A 19,590-nucleotide genomic window follows, 5' to 3' on the forward strand; every position below is an offset into this window, starting at 1 on the left:
TCCAGTTTTTCCAAGGACTGCCCATTATTCTGTATCTGACTCCACCCAGAGTGCTTCTGGCTATTCCGTTTGCACACTCAGGTTATACAAGGGTGATGTGGTCGCCTGTGCCCCTTACACCCAGGGGGACTTAGGGAAAGACAGCTGTGACTCCCTGACTGTATGCCATCTTATAAAGAATCAAACATTGCATTTGTTTCGATTATTTCTTTGCCAGTCTCTTCATGCTGTACTGTCAGAGGAGCCTGCCTTCTTCCTAAGGTCCTGTGGGCTGGCAGCCCAGTTGCTAGAGCTTGCTCCATGGCTGGGAATTGTAAAGGTTGGGTTGCATGATTTCTTTTTCTAATTTGGCAAATTGGAAACTATTAGAGTCAAAACTCAACAAGTACAGGAATAAATATGAGACTTCCTGCTTAACCTGCAGTGTCTGGAGGTGTTTAGGGTTTCCGACATCAAACAGATTGTAGATATTTCAAAATAATATGGGAACAGCTGTGTGAATTTATTATAGCTTTATCCTAAATGTGCCTAATTGTTTCAAAATAATGCTTATTTCCCCAGCTGGGAAAATTTACTACAATTCAGGCATGATCTTAATGGTGATCAAAGACAAGTAACATATTCGATTTTTGGCTCTAAAAGGAAAAAAAATCATAAGCAAGGAAGAGTAAACAAGGGATACTAGAAGACTAAAGCTTTGATGCTTCTTACCTATATAGTCCTTGAACTTGTGTCCCCACTCCCCAGCTTGGGACATCTGTTTTGCAGTTGACAACAGTTAAAGGGCCCTCCTTATGACTGTTTGCTTGGGAGCAGGATTTCAATTTTGTGTAGAGAAAAAAAAATATGCATTTCATAGTCAAGTAGATACAAATTCATAAAGTCAGCGGCCCGTTGAGTGGCAGTTGAAAGGATCCAGAAAGAGGTGTGAAAAGAGGCATTTAGCATTTATTGGGTGTCCACTTTGTCCTAAATATAGTGATATTTAGTACTTATGCTAATTATTCCTCCATTTTGCAGGTGAAGAAACCAAGGCGTGGAGAGGAGCCAAGTTGCAAATTCAGATTGTTCGAATCCTAAAATCCACCTCTGCTCCTTACAGCAATTTAGCTATGATGCACCCTGTTGCTACTGAAATGGAATGAATAAAATTTGGACGCACATGAGTTAAGCTTCAGCTGGTGCACACACACACACACACACACACACACACACATACACACATAGAGTATTTAGAAAAAGCACCTAGAGAAGACTTTTTCTGGGAAGGTGAGATTCTGAGAACACAGATAAGAGCAAAGGCTCAAGAAGTAGAGGAATGGCCAAGGTGCCTGGCATGAGAACATTCTAGTTTGCTCCTGAGAAAGGGACAAAAGCAAAAGATGCTGGAAAACTGGAGTGAAGCTGGGGGTGGAGACTTCTGAGCGTATAGTAGACTTTGGGCTGTACCCCAAGATCCCTCTTTAGGACTGAAGTCTCTTTCCCCAACTTTGGTGAGTGGGCATGGCAGGGAGCCCTCAGCCCACAGCCCTCTGGAGAACCGCCCTTGTGCCAGGGCGCACACCCCTTTCTGTGGTCCTGCAGCCCGTGACTGGTGGTCATAGGGCTCTCAAGCTCAGCCAAACGGGGACAACTCTGCAGGGCCATTCCAGCTTCAGCACATCCCCTCTGGCCAACGAGGCCTTGATGAGACAGTACTGCAGCCCAGCCTCTCCCTGTGCCCAGTCTGGCTTCTTTCCCTTCCCCAACATGTGTGGACCCAGAGAGCCAGCCCCTGCACAGGAAACTTTCTGCAGGAAAACTATCTCAGAGCCTGCTTTCCAGTGAATATACCTACAACAGGCAGCTACCGAGCATTCATTTAAGAAACAGGGCTGCCTAAGTGACACTTTCAAAGTTGCTTAAGTCTTTGTGACATGATGCCTTTACCACTGGCTTCCAAATCTTAAAAAAAAAAGTCTTGCGCCCTCACAGATGATTTGGGTAAGTAGGAGAATTGGGGGAAATGGATAAAGGGTGAGATTTTCAGTCTAGATCAATATGGTGCAGAATGGAGACGTGGGAGACAGAAGATGAGGTATTCACAACTCGTACGGACTTGCGGAACTCCCAGAAAGGGCTGTGAACTACCATGGGACATGGACGTAGGGCTTGAGCCAAAGATGCCTAGACCTACGGGGCAAGAACAAACTGGCTGACATGTGGATTACCAGTTATGAGGCTGAGCTTCAGCTTCACAGAAAGGAGATAAGTAATTGGTGGGCCAGGCAAGTAGACGTTAACAGGTCCATGTGAGTGAGAAGGCATCATGTGAGCAGTGCATGGAGCTGTCCACCCCTCTGGAAGAGACGGACCTCTTCTGAACTCCCTGGGTGTTGGCTGCGTTCAGGTGGCATTTGACATTCTCCTCGGTCTTGGGAATCACACTTCAGGGGCCCATTCTCTTTAGCTAGGGTGTAAGGGGCCTTCCTCATTATGTGCGTCACAGCACTTAGCACCCTACATGACAGACTCCTAAGAAAAACACAATTAATTGATTGTAGATCTTGACACAGCTGAGTAAGAAGTCTGACAAGCTCTGAAAAGGCTCTTAAACCTTTTATGTAGATTTGGAACCGCTGCCCCCTGGGCAAGAAGCCCTCCTTTGCTGGTCATTAAGCCTTCTTACCTACAAGTTTTTGATTGTTGTTCTGCAATTAAAATGCTGGTTTCAATCAGCAGTTCCTTCAGAAGTGCTGCTGCCTGACCCTGACCTTTTATTAAAGGAAGGGAACGTTGGAGGCAGAACTAACACCTCTTCAATGAGATTTGGAAAGTGAAGAAGAGAACATCATCTATTTCTCCACTGAAAGGTTATTTTGATCAGTGAGATAGAATGAGCTTTATTCATAAAGCACTTGGAAATCCTGAGATACTAAGCTCTTTGTATTAAATACATATATTTAACAGAAGAGAAGCCTGGGCTGAGGGGATGAGATGCTGTCAAAATACAGAGACCAAATACCCACCAGCTCAGAAGAGCACATAACAGGGCCTAGGATTTGACAGTGGCAGATGGAGCCTGGAAGCTAGCTTTGGCCTTGTGTGTCTCGCTTGGCCTTTCTGTAATCACAGATTCTTCTCTTTAAAGTGGGGTGACATATACTTATGACTACAGAATGAGCACAAGTAGGTTCCAGAACATGATGGCAGGCATGTGGAAAGCTTGTGGGAATTAAAAGGCTCCTTTGGAGTTCCTGAGGGGGACCCAGGCTTTTGTGTCACTTGGCTCTCACTGGCACCATCTGACCCTGGCTGTGGTTAGCAGCACTTGTTTTGGAATTAACCATACTTCTTTTTGTAAATTTTTTAATTAAACCAAAATTTTAAATGTTTATTTTTGAGAGAGAAAGAGACAGAATGCAATAAGGGAGGGGCAGAGAGAGAGGGGGACACAGAATCCAAAGCAGGTTCCAAGCTCTGAGCTGTTAGCACAGAGCCTGACACGGGGCTCAAACTGCTGAGCTGGGAGACCATGACCTGAGCCAAAGTAGGATGCTTAAGTGACTGAGCCACCCAAGCGCCCTGGAATTGATTGTACTTCTATTCTAAACATAGCCTTGCCACTTACTAGCTGTGTGACAGTAGAGAAGTTTCTTAACCTGAAATCCAACTCCTTTACTTATGAGACGGAGAGTCTTGCATCTCACAGGTGTGTGGTGAGAGCTGCGTGTGCAGTGGGTGCCTGGCTTAGCACACGCCCCTTATCACACCTCCTCTGTGCACGGAAAGCAAGCTCCCCTTCACATAAACGTTGCCGTGGCTTCGGTCCAGTTCAGAACCTGAGCAATACTATTACAAACCTCATGCTACTCCATCTTGGAAGTATTTTAGCAAGTGCTTAACGCTCCACCACCAGTTTTTTCTTTTTTTACAAGTGATTGGTACTGCATGATGAGCCATGTATCATGTTAACAAGAAGGACAACAAAGGTCATGGGCTTCTCATCTTCAGTTTGCCCTTCTTCGGTCAAGGTCTTCCGGTGATTGAAAGTGAAAGAAAAATTTCAAGAACTTCTGAGGCAGCTAGCTGAGACTGAACCAATTACTATGCTTGACCTCAGTGTTACTATGGAACCTCCTTGTGCCTTCTGTGGCCTCTAAATAGTTGACTTTAGCCCTCATCACAGCACTCGGCCGGGGCTGTGCTCTGACCTTGCCAGACCTTTCCAAACAGTGGACATGAGAGTTCAACAGTGAAATTGCCAGAAATGCAGTCACGCAGGAGGACTCTGCAGTGGCAGCAGCTAACCCAAGATCTAGCGCCATCTGGCCCGGGACAGGTATCTCTGATGCACACCTGCAAATACGTAAACCAGTTTTGGGCATCCAAGTGGCACGCGCTGTGTCAGGCAGGCTCACAGGCTCACACGGGTGAGTCGTGAGTGCATCTCACCAAACACATGAGGCAGCTGCATTAGAACCACCTTTCCTCCCATCGTCTTCAACACAGACTAACTATTCACTGCCTACTCACAGGAGAGCAATGCCCAGTTGGGCATGATGCCACACAGCACCACACCGACTCCAGGAGTTCAACTAAGACCAGCGACACCAAAACCCACAGTTCTGGAAAAGTGATTCCTCTTACATGTTAGAGAATTAGGGCACCATGAGTTCCTTCACCTCATTAAGATTATTCACAAAAATCACTGGCCAAATCGCTAACCCTGTCCCCCACCCAAAGTATCACTTTTTATTAACTTGTGTGAGCAACAGCATTTGGCTCTCAATAAACAATATTTCTGGTAAACTGGGTTGGAAACCTCAACTGAACTCTGAGGCCAAAAGTGGCTTCTTCCCTTCCACTCCAAGTGTAGACTTGGAAACATTTTCTCTACCTTACTCTCAAGTGTGTTTGCTGATGGAGGTGAAAATACAACTTCCTAAATTCCAAAAAATATACCAAAAGCAAAGAAAATAGACCCACAGTAAAAGACTAAGTTTATTTGACAGAGAGAGAGAGAGAGAGAGAGAGAGAGAGAGAGAGAGAAGGAGGAAGAGATGAAGATAAAATTCAAAAGGTTGATAACATACTCTGCGGAGAAACCGGAGAAGCACATGCATACAGTGCTGGTTTGGAATGCAAAACGGCATTTCAGGACACCTACCAGAATTACATATGCATTTACCCTTTGATCAAGCAATCCCATCTCCAGAAATCTATCTTAAGGATAAACTGGAAATAAAACAAAAAAGCTAAATGCACAGGCTATTCATTAGAGTACTACCTGTAATAGCTAAAGACTGGAAAATTCCGTATGTCCATGTAGGGGACAGGGTTCTCCACACAAAGGAGATCTTGGAAGCTGTGAAAAGGAATGATGTCTATTGCTACACACTCTACTATAAAGTAGTTCCCAGAATATATTGCTAAGTGAAACAGACCAAAGTGTGTATAATGTGCTGCCAATTTCTTTTCTTTTTAAAAAATTTTTTATATATTTTTGAGACAGAGAGAGATGGAGCACCAGTGGGGGAGGGGCAGGGAGAGACAGGAGACACAGAATATGAAACATGCTCCAGGCTCTGAGCTGTCAGCACAGAACCTGATGCAGGTCTCAAACCCATGAACTAGGAGATCATGGCCTGAGCCAAAGTCAGACACTCAACCAACTGAGCCACCCAGGCGCCCCTGTGCTACCAATTTCTTAAAGAGTGAGAAAGAGGATACCTTTATTTATTTGTTTTTTTATAGTTTATTTTCAAGTTGGTTTCCATAGAACACCCAGTGCTCTTCCCCACAAGTGCCCTCCTCCATGACCATCACCTCCCTTCCCCTTTCCCACTCCCCCTTCAGCCCTCAGTCTGTTTTCAGTATTCAAGAGTCTCTCATGATTTGTCCCTCTCTCTCTCCCTAACTCTTCTTCCCCCCTTCCCCTCCCTATAGTCCCCTGTTAGGTTTCTCCTGTTAGACCTATCAGTGAAAACAGATGGTGTCTGTCCTTCTCTGCCTGACTTACTTCGCCTAGCATGACACCCTTGAGGTCCATCCACTTTCCTACAAATGGCCAGATTTCATTCTTTCTCATTGCCATGTAATACTCCATTGTATATATAAACCACATCTTCTTGATCCACTCATCAGGTGATGGACATTTAGGCTCTTTCCAGGATTTGGCTATTGTAGAAAGTGCTGCTATGAACATTGGGGTACATGCCCCTATGCATCAGCACTTCTGTAGGATACTTTTATTTGGATATATTTTTTAAATGAAAGGATGTTCTTTAAAATGTTTTTTAAAAAAATGATCCCCATTTGTGGAAAGGAGAGAATAGAGTAAGGGATCAAGGATAGAAGCTATATTCTTTAAGTATGCCTTTTTATGGATTTGACTTTGGACCCAATGGAACCACTTTATATAATTAAGAAACAAAAGTAATAAAACAAAAGCAGTTTCTAAATAGTTGAAATAAATAAACCTTTATATACCCATACAGAGACTAATGATTCAGCTAAATATAGATGGGTTGCATGCATATGAGGAAATTACTGAAGTGAAAGAAAGAAACCATGCAAAAGAGTTATACAGAGAAAACTGCTTTATGAAACTTTTTATGAAGAATGCCTCTTCATACCTGCCAAGTTGTCATTTATTCTTAAACCCGACGATTCACTGGTCCTTAGGTAGAGTTCACAGAAGGTCTTGCCTCGGTAGTGGGTTATAATCAGCCATAGCTCAAAGGCTGCCCTGGTCCCACATGACAAAGCTCAGAACTAAGACCTAACGGTATCAAATCATTTCTATCCACTTAACTGAATCCTAAAACAAAGCTCAAGACTACTTGTTGGACTATAAAAAATACAAAAATAACCAGCACTCAACAAAGTAAAATTCACAATGCCAGACATTCAAGCAAAGATTGCCAGGAATAACAGGCAGTAGAAAAATACTACTTATAACTAGGAGATGTATCAATCAATTGACATAGAAATGATACATATTAGAATTGGCAGAAAAGGATATTAAAATAATTAAACTATTCTACTTGTACAAGTAGCTAGAGGAAATATTGACCATGTTAAGAAAAAAATGAAAGATATTTTAAAAAAGAGACTCTAACTTCTAGAGATGAAAACTATAATATCTCAGATGAAAAATATACTAAGTGAAGTTAATAGCAGATCAGGCACTGCAGAGGAAAAGGTTAGTTAAGTTGAAGACATAGCAATAGAAACTATCCAAAATGAAACAGAGAGAGGGAGAAAAGGCCTTAAAAAAGACCAGAACATCAATGAGCTGTGGACAACTTTAAGAAGCCTGATACATGTGTCATTGTATTTTCCAAGGAGGAGACACACATCTATGCAGACAGATATTTTGTTTTTCCTGTGCTTGTGGATTATCATCAATGTAGAGGTAATTCAGAGCTGCGGTCACCACAAAGAGCTCCCATCCCTCTCATTAAGAAAATTTAGGGTCTGGATGTTTCTCAGGGCATTGACTTCCAAGAAATGGGCTCAGAAGCTCCTTGAGACCCTTAGGCCTTCTCCATGGGTGGCTGTTCTCAGGCTGAATCTTAGCAAGGTGGGTCCCATGCCTAGAACTCTGTCCCACTGAGTAGGACAGGAGAGTCTACACTCTGCCCATGGTTCCCAGGCACTAAGGCCTCTTGGCCACTGTAAGAACACGATGAGTCCCCTGATAGGGAAGCTAGAAGTTCATCTTCAGAACTTCCTGGGTAGTGAGTCCCTCTAATAGCAGGGCTTATTGGGTCCATGCATCTTTAGGACAACTGCTTATGAGGTGCCTGAAACCATACACCAAATCTGGCTCTTCTTGTAACAGTTGGATGGGGAATAAAGGAAAAAACCACTACACATGTCTAACACAACTAGCTCATAGATCTAGATCCATATCCACAACTACCATCCAGTTACAACTGGGACCAATAATGTTAAGTGATGAGCGCACTTTTATGGTATTCTAGAAAAGATTAAAACTATAGGGACAGAAAACAGATCAATGGTTACCAGGGGCAGGGGATGATGGGAGAGATGGGTTACACAGAGGAAGCACAAAGAATATTTGGAGATTCCATAATTTTCTTTAGAAACTATTCTACAACCTTCACTGTGGCAATGGTTATATGGCAATATGCACTTATCAAAACTGATAGAGCTATAAGGTAAAAAGAGTGAATTTTATTGTTACATATTTGTCAAAACCCATAGAACTATATACTAAAAAAGGTAATCTTTATTAGATATAAACTATACCTTCCTTAATAAAATAAATGGAAAACAAGTAAATAAAAATGTATAAAAAATTGAGGCCTTAAAAACATAGATATATTTTTATATTATATTTGGCTTTTATTAAGATGATCCCAACTCACTCTGGTAAAAACTCCCTGTAGAGTGAAACACTTTAGATTGAGTGCTTGTCAAGCTTTAATATGGATATGGATCCTCAGGGAGCTTATTAAAATGCAGATTCTCAGTTAGGAGGGGTGATGAGAGAGCTTCAGCATTTCTCACAAGCTTCTAGGTGATCTCCATGCTGTATGGACCATTCTTTAAGTAGCAAAGCCACGGAATCTAGTGAGGTTACTGGACATATAAAGGCCAGGAGAACTATTCATTCAGGTTGAAAAACACCTTCGTGGCCTGACACGTTGTCTGGCCTGTGTGTGTTAGAGGCTTGAACCCTTAGCAACGGTGTGTCCCTTACTGCACTCAGAGCTGAGCGCTGACCAGCTAGACCATTCTGATGCCAGGACTGGAATCAGATCCAGCTAATGGTGGTAAAGAAAACTCTTCTCAACAGAAACCCCCTTGGATTTCTACCTTCTACCCTTGCTGTGAGAGAAGAAGCTTCAGGAGGCCTTTGAAGTCACAGAAGCCCTCTAAGTCACAAAGGGCCGGCCATCCATCCATCCATCCATCCATATGTGAATAGCAACCTTTCTTCATATGTGCATGGAAATGACTTAGTCAGAAAGGAAGCCAATACTGGTTTCTTGTGATTCTGCCTATAATCTAAAGACTTTGAGTGGCACCACCTAATAGCTGCTAACACCCAATGCTGCCCATGCCCCCAGAAGTGAGTTTCCTCTGTGAAATGATCTCTCAGCAGGAGTAAGAAGTAGCTGTGACAGGGAACTAGGTGTTGGAAGATGGTAAGCGGCTGGTTTTTATATTCAACACCTTCCTGATATTTTCCCATAGAACTGGCACTTCTTTTTGCATGCTTAGAAAAACCCACAAAACATTATATAAATATCTTCACAGCTTCTCCGCCCACAGATGCCCTTAGGTATAAAACATCACTTAGCAGACTAACACATGCCAACACCTTCAGATACTTCACTTGGGGCTTTTCAAGAGGACACAGCCGTATGTATATTGAGAGTCATATTATAAGTTGTTAACATTTATTGAGTACTTACTATGTCCCACAAACTATCCTAAGTGCATTTCATACATTCATGATCTCCACATGAGATCACCTCGCAACAACCCTGTGAAGCAGGAACCAACATTGGCCCTACTTTCAGATAAGACAGCTCAGGTTCAAGGAGGTTGGGTAACTTGTGCAAGGATGCACACTCGTAATGAGAAGCAGGATCTAAGTTCCAGCAGTTGCTGTCTCCCTCCTCCACCCCTCCCACCCTGACCACCGTACCAGGGTCTTCTCTATGCCCGGTGCTGCATCTATTAGTGCTCACTAAGCTTGAGGGCCCCCAGCTGGGAGAACTAGAAGAAACAGGGCCGCGTGGTCACATGTGTTACTCCCCAGTTTTCTTCGAGAACTTTGTTTTCTCACTGTGGGAGATGATGAGGCCACGTGTCCGACACCCTTAAACCACCACCCACTGAGCCTTTAGAATCACTGATAACTGACCTGGAAGGTTTGTTCTTCCCCAGATCTTACATTTCTTATGTAAAGATGGGAAGGCTGTGCAGCGAGCAGGTTTGAGAGGGAAATCAGGAGTTCAGTTTTGGACATCCTGAATCTGAAATGCCTCATGGACATCCAAAGTGAGATGTCAGGGAACAGGTTCAAATTCACATATTACTGAGAAGATAATGAATGAAAAGCTATGGTGAATGGGACTCCCTTAAAATTAACAAGGGAAAATAGCTGGGAGTAGAGATAAAATAAGGTTTACCATGAGTTGATAATTGTTGAGCTGACTAATGAGTCCAATGGAATTAATTATACTATTCTGACTACTTTTGTATGTCTGCAACTTCCTAAATTAAATTTTAAAATATTCAGAAGGACACAGCTCTTGTATCCAATCATTTATCTCATATCCTATCACTTATATAGGATACCATAAAAATTGTGAAACCTAGATCTAATCATAAGGGAATAACGGACAAATTCAAATTGAGGGACATTGTACAAAATAGCCCACCTTGTACTCTTCAAAAATGTCAATACCATGAAAGACAAGAAATAACTGAGGAACTGTTTCAGAATAGATGACACCAAAGACATGTAACAACTAAATGTAATGTGTGAAACTGGTATGTATCCTGGGTCAGAAAAAACAAATTGCTATAAAAAATTGCTTATTTGGTCAATCGGTGAAATTTGAATGTTGATTAGCATAGTCTATAGTATATATCAATGTGAAATATCTTAAATTGAATCATTTGCTGAGATTATATAAGAGAATGTCCATGTTCTTAGGAGTTTCACACTTAAATATTTAGGTGTGAAGGATCATGAGGAGTGAAATTTATTCTCAAATGACACAGTACTAATTATTATAATAACGTATAAATATAGATGTGAAGAACTAATGCAAATGTGACACAATGTTAACAACTGGTGAATCTAGGTGAAGCATGGTATTTATTGTGCTATTCTTTCAACTTTTCTATACGCTTACTATTTTTGAAAATAAAATTTAAAAATATTAACACTATCAGCCTGATGTAATGAGTATCCCTGAAATATATCTCTTGCATTCTCATCTTTACAGTCTTGCATTATGTCACGTGCTCATCGCAGCAGGCCCTGTAGGGACTCTCCCACCGCTGGGGGACCGGTGGTGGAGAACCTTGCCTGGAGAATCCTTCTCAGTCACAATCCCTTCCCGGGATAGCCCACATCCAGTGCTTGATTGACCTGGGGCTGCACGGGCCTGGTCCTCTCACCCCGACTCAGGACACTTCTGCTGGGAGCAGGGCCATCCCAGCTTCAGAGCTCTCTGCAGGGTCTGCCGAGTCCTCACTGAGACCATGACCCAGCCTGATGTGTCCCTGGGCACAGTCCACTTCCTTCCCCTCCTCTCTGCATGTGCTGGCCTCATGAACACCACCTCACAGACCTCCTGCTCAGTAATCCTCACTCCACATCCAACTTCCTGGAGACCTAGTTGTGGCAATAATATTATAACCATTTTGCAGATGAGGAAACTGAACCTTTGAAAATCACTTGCCTAAGGTCCAAAAACCGTTTATTGGTGAAGCCATGAGTCAGACTCCACATATGCTGGCCTCCAGTCTTCCCTCTCTTCTATTTACCTTTCCAAATTCTACCTCTGTAGTAAGGACATGGCCAACTTCCCACTTCTTCCAGAGGCCTCCTTGACTTCCCTTTTCTGAGGCGGAAGCTCTCGCCACCTGCTGTATTTGGCACATGGCCATGGTCCCACTTGGGGGCTCTTGTTAACTGTTGCCTCATATTACAAAACCACTGTGTTGTCATTTTGCTTTCCACTTTGAAGTTTGGTGCTTTCTCTGCATTATACTTTCCCTGGGACAAAGGTCGTTCACTGAACTTTGTGCCCCAATGGTTGCCGTCCACGTGCAGAGCACGCAGTAAGTCATTGTGCCAAGGATGTGAAAGTACATGGCAAGGCCCTCTCCCTTCCGGCCGCGCTCTGTGTCTTAGAACAGGAAACACAACAGCCTCAGAAGACACTCAACTCTGTTGCCTCAACTTCCTTTTTGTGTTTTCTGGAATGGTACAGGGCTTTGTGACATGGGACATAAGGGCGTGGGGGTTATTCTGCCAAAGAAGCAATATTAGCCATTGGGAGAGAGCCCAGACTGCATGAGCCAGAAAAACACCTGGTCAAATTCGAAGTCAGTGAAGCAACAAGGAAGGGGGCAGAACAACAATAACAACAAAACAACAACGCAAAAAACAAAACAAAACAAAATAAAACAAAAATAAAACTAGGACTGAAAGCATGAGAATGCATCTTTGTCACTTATTTTGCCAAAATTACTTTCATTTTAATTATTTAAAGCATTTCATAATCTGCTAGCAAATGCGATGCTGTGTACTTTGCAGAAGTAATTAAGTCTTAGATCAAGAATCTGACAATACCACATTATTAAATTTTAAGAGCGAAATAGTTGATTCTCTTTTCTTTAAGATTATCCACTGGGAGATTAATAAAGGCTTCTCCATAATCTTTCCTGGCAAGGAGAAGTGGAAGTGGGCAGAAACAGGAAAGTTGAGTGCAAACTCCCTCTCCTTTCAGTCCCTTCTAGTTCCTGGGAGTCACTTGTTACCATGGTAACTCTGTTACTATGTGGCCACTCAGACTTAAGCTAAGCAGGACTTGAAACAATATGCATTGAAACATTACCATCTTTTGGTTTAGAAATAATTTTCAGCACTTTTTTCTTTCTCTCTCCCTCCCTCCCGCCTCCCTGGCTCTGCCTCTCTTTCTCTCTCTCTTTCTTAAATAGGCCTAGCATGGAGCTCAAGGCAGGGCCTGAACTCACGACCCTGAGACCAAGGCCTGAGGTACAATCAAGAGTTGAATCTTAACTGACTGAGCCACCCAGGCGCTCCTCTCCTTTGCTTTCAAACATTAACCAGTATGATGATGTGTGGTGTTGCAAGACAAAATAAGTGCAAATCGACTGAAAAGTAATTCTTGCTGCACTGCCCTGTTTACGAACACCACCAACACAGGAGGCTGACTTCAGCAGGGTCTGAGTTGGAGCCTCTGTAGCAGGGGTCTTCATACTATAGAGCCCACGGGCCGAGTCAGTGGCTTGCCACCTGCTTTTGTACATTTTGTGAGCTAAGAATCATTTTTACGTTTTTAAATCGTTGAAAAAACCCAAATTAATAATATTTTGTGATACCTGAAAATTGCATGAAAATCAAATTTCAGTGTGAAACAATGTTTTATTGAAGCACAGCCCTGCTTACTTATTCATATATTGGCTAAGGCTGCTGTTGTGTTACAACACAAAGTTGAGGGACTGTGACAGAATTTGTACGACCCACAGAGCCTAAAGTATTTATTACTAGCCCCTTATGGAGAGAATTTGTCACCCCCTGATGCAGAGACATGGATTGTACAGGAAAATTTAGATCAGGATGCTGTGGGTTTTATCAACAACAGAGATGTACTGCTCACAGTCCTGGAGGCTGAGAAGTCCAAGACTAAAGCACCTGCACGGTCACCTTCTGGTGAGGGCCCTCTTCCTGGCTCCAAGCCAGCACCTGCTCCCTGTGTGCCCACATGGCACAAGGGGCTAGGGAGCTCTCTGGAACCTCTGCTATAAGGCACCAATTCCATTCATAAGGCCTATGTGCCAGTCCTAAGTGCCATGACTGAAGCACTTCCCAAAGGCCCCACCTACTAATACCATGCCTTTTGGAGGTTAGTTCAACCTGTGAACTTAGGGGAGAGGGGCACAGATTCAGACCACAGCAGGAGTTTTTGATGCAGACTCAGGCCTTTCCAACCAAGTTTTACACCTGCTTCTAGAAAAGCACAGCAGCTATGTCTGCGGCATTCAAGTAGAATAGCATTATGTGACAGGATCACACTCTCTGTCAATGTGGGCTAAGGTCCCACTCTCCTAGGGGCCAGGCAACATGCTACTTACTCCCTTATGCGTTTCATCTTGGTCCCGGCCACCGTGCTGTTGACCATTGTTGGTCCCGGGGACATGTCTGAAGCTGTGCTGGGGATGGTCCTCGAGTCTGAAAAACAATGCTCAGCCCTTAATGACTCCATCAGCACTCTGGCAACTTCCAGACAACATTCAAGGGCAATCGGAAAAAAGAAGTTAATCCACATTTGCCACTAGGTAATGCTACGTTAATTAGAGACGAATTCAATTATGATGTGCACATTAAGGAGATTTATTCCTAATGACGAGATTATTTATAGTTTTAATATGTACCAGCAATTCCAGGGCCAAGCCTCTCTCAGAAAGGGTTATTTAAACAGAATACCGCTATTTAAAAGATGGAGAAAGCACAGGGGAAATGCATCTAAGGAAAAGCAAACGTTCTTGAAGAGCCTTTGGCAGTCTCTTTCGCAGGTGTGGTATTTGCTTCGGTGACTTTCTGATAAGGTTAGTTTTCCCTTTATCTTAATCCCACACCTGAGCATTGTGTTTTTTGCAAGGGAAAGCAAGATGTTGACCAGAGAGGGTCCTCTGCAGCCGTGAACTTGAGCAGACTGGAGCAGGGCAAATAAAATTTCAAGCATCGGGGTTGGCAAAGCTTGGTGCTCAGAGTGATTCCCTTTTTTTTAGTTTTTCTTATTGGCCAGACTTTTTTGTCTCTATCCCACCTTCACCATGAATCGCTGATGCTTTATGTCAAAGAGAAGGCTAACACATCCAGCAATCTTAATAAAAAAAAACCACTGGTCTAGAATCAAGGACCTAATCTTAGTAGATGAATCCGAGTCACTGAATCCCAGAGTGTGTTCTAGACCTCTGCGGCTCAAACTTTAACGTGATACGAATCACCCGGAGATCTTGTTAAAGTGCAGATTCTGTCTTAGCAGGTGTGGGTAGGGCCTGGGATTCTGCACTTCTAACAACCATCCAGGCGATATTAATACTGCTGCTCCTGGGGCCACATTTTGACAAGGCTCTAGACAGGCTGGCTATGTAATTTGTGGGGTCCACAGCTAAAGGACAGTGCAAGGCCCCTTGTTTAGAAGGCAGGAGAAAAGCTGACTTCTTTCTTCTGCTTCTCTTTCTCTCTGGATGTGTCATGGTGGTTTTTTTTTTTTATTGGGCATTTAATATTCTCCTTCAGGAACTGGGTTAGATACTCTCAAGGGGGATGAAGACCCCCCCTCCGGGGCTCAAGGGCCCCACCTGACCCGGATCCCGCCCTAACTGTGCACAGGCCCCCACAGGGAATGGAGGGTGGTGGGGGCTGGGAAGTTAGAGAGGGGGCGGTAGAGGGCCCTTCCCGGGGAGAGGGCTGGCGGCAGGATATAAGTGGGGCTTCAAGCCCCTAGCGTATGCTCCACTGTCCTATCAGACTTCACTCATAAAGTACAAATTCAAAGAATTAGGAAATTATTAGGAATTTTATTAACCCCCAAGTGCAAGGCCCCTTCCTGAACCTGGGGCCCATGCAACTGCAACCGCACTGGTTATAGGCCCTGACGCTCTGGTTCTAGGGCTCTGCTTTCTTGGATGTGAAAAATAGGTGAATCTTTAATCCCTGTGTTGATTTTCTAAAATCAATGTTCTCTTTATTAATTTCAACAGAACTTTCATGTGCTTGGAAGTGAGGTTAGGTGTATTTACAGATTCACACATTTCCTATGAGAACTGTATACCATCTCCCTCCTCAGGGAGCTTCTAGCCACAGTTCGGAAGTGTGCTCTCCAGTAAGTCTGCCCCTCGCTGGTTTACCTTCGGCTGGCCCTCATTTTGCTGAAGAACAGCGGGTCCTGACGTGAAGAACTGCTCAGGCAGCACTCTTTTCCTTTTGGGTCTAAGACAGAAGAATGTCCACCATCCAGTCAGTCAAACACAGCTTATACAAACAGTGATTTTTCAAAAGTTGATATGTGCACATGCAAGGGATGGCCAAGGTAGATGTTAGGGAAAAAAATTGACCAGTCTATTCCGCCAGTGGTGAATTCTGAAGATACTTGACTCCAGGGCACCTCTGTGAAAAGCCCTGGGGAGTGTGCTAGGTGGCTGGGACCTGACTTCAGCCTCAAGCCAGAGGAGAGCAGGGGATCAAATGGCAGCCATGTCCTGCTTCCTTCTACCCACTCACTGTGTGGGCTGTGTGTTCCTTATAAGGGGGCTGTGACCTCGTTAGCATGAAGGGAGGGTGACCATGGTTACACAGTGGAGAATACCACCGTGGACACAGCTCACACCATGGGTCAGCGTCAAAACTGACGGTCCAGTGAAAGAAGGTGGTGACTGAAAGTGTAACAAGGAACAATGTGAGCTTTGCTTCCTCTTCTCCATCCCCATTATGCCCTTCACCGAACACGTAGGACCGGGAACGCATCTGAAAACATGCCACAACCCGGTGGTCCTGTTGAGTTTCCTCTTAAACCAACCACATGCTTCCCTCACGTCACTGAGCCTTTCTTATTTTCCTGGACATTATAGCTAAAGACTTATTAGTTTTGTTGATCTTTTCAAGAATATTTGGTCTTGGGTCTCCTGGGTGGCTCCGTCAGTTAAGCATCTGACTTCGGCGCAGGTCATGATCTTACGGTTCGTTGGTTCGAACCCCACGTTGGACTCTGTGCTGAGAGCTCAGAGCCTGGAGCCTGCTTCAGATTCTGTGTCTCCCTGTCTCTCCCTCTGCCCCTCCCCTAATCACACTGTCTCTCTCTGTCTCTCAAAAATAAATGTTAATAAAAAGAATATTTGGTCTTGTTGATGTTCTCTATTGTTTTTCTATTTTATTTCATTCATTTGCTATTTATTTCATTTATTTCCACTCTTGTCTTTATTATTTCTTCTCTTATGCTTGCTTTGGGCTTCATTTGTTCATCTTCTAGTTTCTTAAGGTAGGGATTATATATTTGATGCTCGAAGGTAGGAGTTAAAGTCAAAGTAATGCAAATAGTAGCCATGGTTCTTAAACCAGAAAGAGCTTAATCCATTGGGAAGACAGAGTATCTGCCTAGATACTCACCAGGAGGACAACTTTATATGTATACATAAGGTACCCTGCTAGGTGTGGGGACTACACAGAGGTGTAATGAGGGTCTGTGGAAAAAGCACCAGCCTTCAGGTCAGAGGACCACAGTTACTATTCTAGTTCTACACTCACCAGCCATACGACCCTCAGGTCATCTTCCTGAGCCTCAGTTTCCTCATTCTATATCTAAGTGGCTTCATTAGACTGAGGGCCTTCTCTCAACTCAAACCTTCTATGATGACCTGGTATTAGACATCTTCCCGGACCTCCAGGGGGTGGAATTTCCCTGGGAAGGCAACACTAATACTGATAACAACACAAAGCAATCAAATGGACCATTTGTTAAGAGGCAAATGGCTGGAACCAACCATAACTGCTGTAGGCATTATAAAAAGCATCAGGCAAAATCATCCTGAAGTCTTTCTCCACCTGTGAGATACAGGATGATGAGGATTATAACACTTGATACTGCCCCATGGGGCTGTTTTGACAGTGAGATGAAAACAAGATGATATGAAGAGATAGTAGGCAACTAGAAGCTGTATTTCTTACGAGTGCAGAGCACAGCTCATAATAGTAATATTGTCGGGATTCCTCCTACTTCTGTGGTCTCTTACCAGCTGAGCTATTTTCTCTGAAGGAGTGACAGCTTCATGATTCTGCCGTTTCATCAGCAGAGAGAGATTCTTCTCTCATTTCCTCCCCAAATGTTCTTTCTTCATTTACTTTCCTCATTTGCTCTCCTGGCTCAGCTCCTATACAGATGACCTTGATGATCATGATTAAAACAGAAACCTGCATTTGCGCTTCCTGCTAAACATCTTGCCATGGGGGCAATGAAAGAGCTGATGCAAGGAATACAGGGATGAATATTTTGGTGAACAAGATCCCACGTAGGCAGCTGGGACATTGCTTACTCAGGAATCCTTGCAGATGCTGCCCTCGGTGCACAGTATGATCAGGATGCTTCTCTCCTTGTCTTTTACCCTCCCCTTTCTCACAACTGCCCAAGGAATACTCCAGAAATGTTACTTGACAGACACTCTTCTTGGCCCAAGTTATTGCAAAGGCATGTCCTCACGGCCCGTATTGTTCCTCCTCCTCTTTAGAATGGCACATGATGAAAGATTTGCATAATTTGCAAATTTTTTTTCTGTAAAGTGCCAAGTAGTAAATGTTTTAGACTTGCAAGACAAATGATCTCTGTTGCAACTACTCAACTCTGCTGTTGTTGCATGAAAACAGCCATAGACAAGAAGCAAAATAAATGAGCATGGCTGTGTTCCAGTAAAATTTTATTTATGAAAATAGGTATTAAGCCAGATTTGGCCTATGGGCTGTAGTTTATTGATTCCTGGCCTAGATGATGGAGAAGCTTCATGATGGTAAGTTGGAAGTGACCACAGACCTCTTCATGCCAAATTATCTTATCTTATGGATGGGGAAACTGAGACCAAGAGAGGCTGATGGCTTCCTCAAGGTCACAGAGCCATAAGGAAAGAGGCCAAGTTGGGACTGAAACTGTGGTTTCCTGACTGTTAAATGTGTGCTCTTTCTAATCCCCCCCAGAAGTGCCAGATCCAGATAAAGAATTTTCATGAGCTGATTTTTAAATATCAGGAAATTATCAGACAAAAAAAAATCGCCTCCTCCAAAAATGGAAGTTTGGGGAGAACACTACGTCTGTCTTCTCATCTCTCCACCACTGCAGATGATGGGAGCCATGAACCAGTAGGGTGTGTGAAAGCCGTCCCACTCTGCCAAGAAGGTTCGGTGGCCTTCATCTTCATGAAGATTTTCTCCTTGAGCTGCTCTTGTGATGACAGTGGACTCAGGATGTCAACAAAATTGCCTGAGAATCTACATAGCAGGCTGTTCTCTGTCTTCGCTTGGTTACCTCAACACCCTTAGGGAGAGTGACACACCACCCATGCTTCTTTCAAGGAAGGAGCTGTTCCCCAGCTGCTAGAGGCCTCCAGCTGTGTCCCCTTCAGGGCCTGTCTCAGCCGCAGAAAGCTGCCTTGCCCAAGATCACGTACCTCCCATGTGGCCCATATTTAATGACTGACCAGGGTAGAGGTTTGCCCCATGCAGACAATTCTAGAAGTCCAGAACTGCCCATGGCGCTGGGCAAGGATCATCAGGCCTGCATCACTGCATTGTCCTCTCTCTGACTGACCCTGCTTCCTTCCCCTCCTGTCCACAGGGTTCTCCTGGGGGCACTCCCAAACAAGCATCCTACACACTCAACTTCAAGTCAGAGGCTGCTTCCTGAAGAACCCAGGCCATGACACATGGGTACCGGCTTCAGGGGACGTTGGGGCATGGAGGTGGTTGTCTTATTGACATCAACAAGTTGAGTATTAAACAAGAGTGATAGTAAACATACTGATGGAACTCTATCCTCCTCCCCTTTAGCAATTCTTTCAGAGTATTGTTCCATAGGCACAGGGCAGAAACCGCCACCCAAGGAAGTTGTTGCCAAGTGTGCAGCAGCTGTGTCTGAGCCAAACCCCGTGAGGAGGCTGGCGAAGCAAGCAGTCAGGGGGAAGGAAGAAGGTCCAGGGGAGAACAATATCCAGAGGCTCCCAGTAGGCAGGGAGCCAGAGTGCATTCGAATGAGCTCTGCGAACTGCCTTAGGGTCCTGACTCTGTGACACATTTGCCTAAGTTATAAAACTTCTATG

General features: G+C 43.9%; 1 protein-coding gene and 1 long non-coding RNA gene across 5 annotated transcripts in view; one reads left to right on the forward strand and one right to left on the reverse strand.

The window, feature by feature from the left end:
* The window catches only part of LOC115292286, a 49,127-nt gene extending 47,961 nt beyond the window's left edge, over positions 1 to 1,166 (forward strand). For all 3 annotated transcript variants that reach the window (XR_003908900.1, XR_003908901.1, XR_003908902.1), the window contains one exon: positions 1,021 to 1,166. This is a non-coding gene — a long non-coding RNA (uncharacterized LOC115292286). The remainder of the gene's footprint in view (positions 1 to 1,020) is intronic.
* NEK11 (NIMA related kinase 11) overlaps positions 1 to 19,590 on the reverse strand; it is a 220,879-nt gene that overhangs the window by 35,669 nt on the left and 165,620 nt on the right. For both annotated transcript variants that reach the window (XM_029940296.1, XM_029940297.1), the window contains one exon: positions 13,861 to 13,957. In XM_029940296.1, coding sequence (XP_029796156.1) covers positions 13,861 to 13,957 — 97 coding nt within the window. The remainder of the gene's footprint in view (positions 1 to 13,860; positions 13,958 to 19,590) is intronic.

The sequence above is a fragment of the Suricata suricatta genome, chromosome 5 (genome assembly GCF_006229205.1).
Source record: "Suricata suricatta isolate VVHF042 chromosome 5, meerkat_22Aug2017_6uvM2_HiC, whole genome shotgun sequence".
NCBI lineage: Eukaryota > Metazoa > Chordata > Mammalia > Carnivora > Herpestidae > Suricata > Suricata suricatta.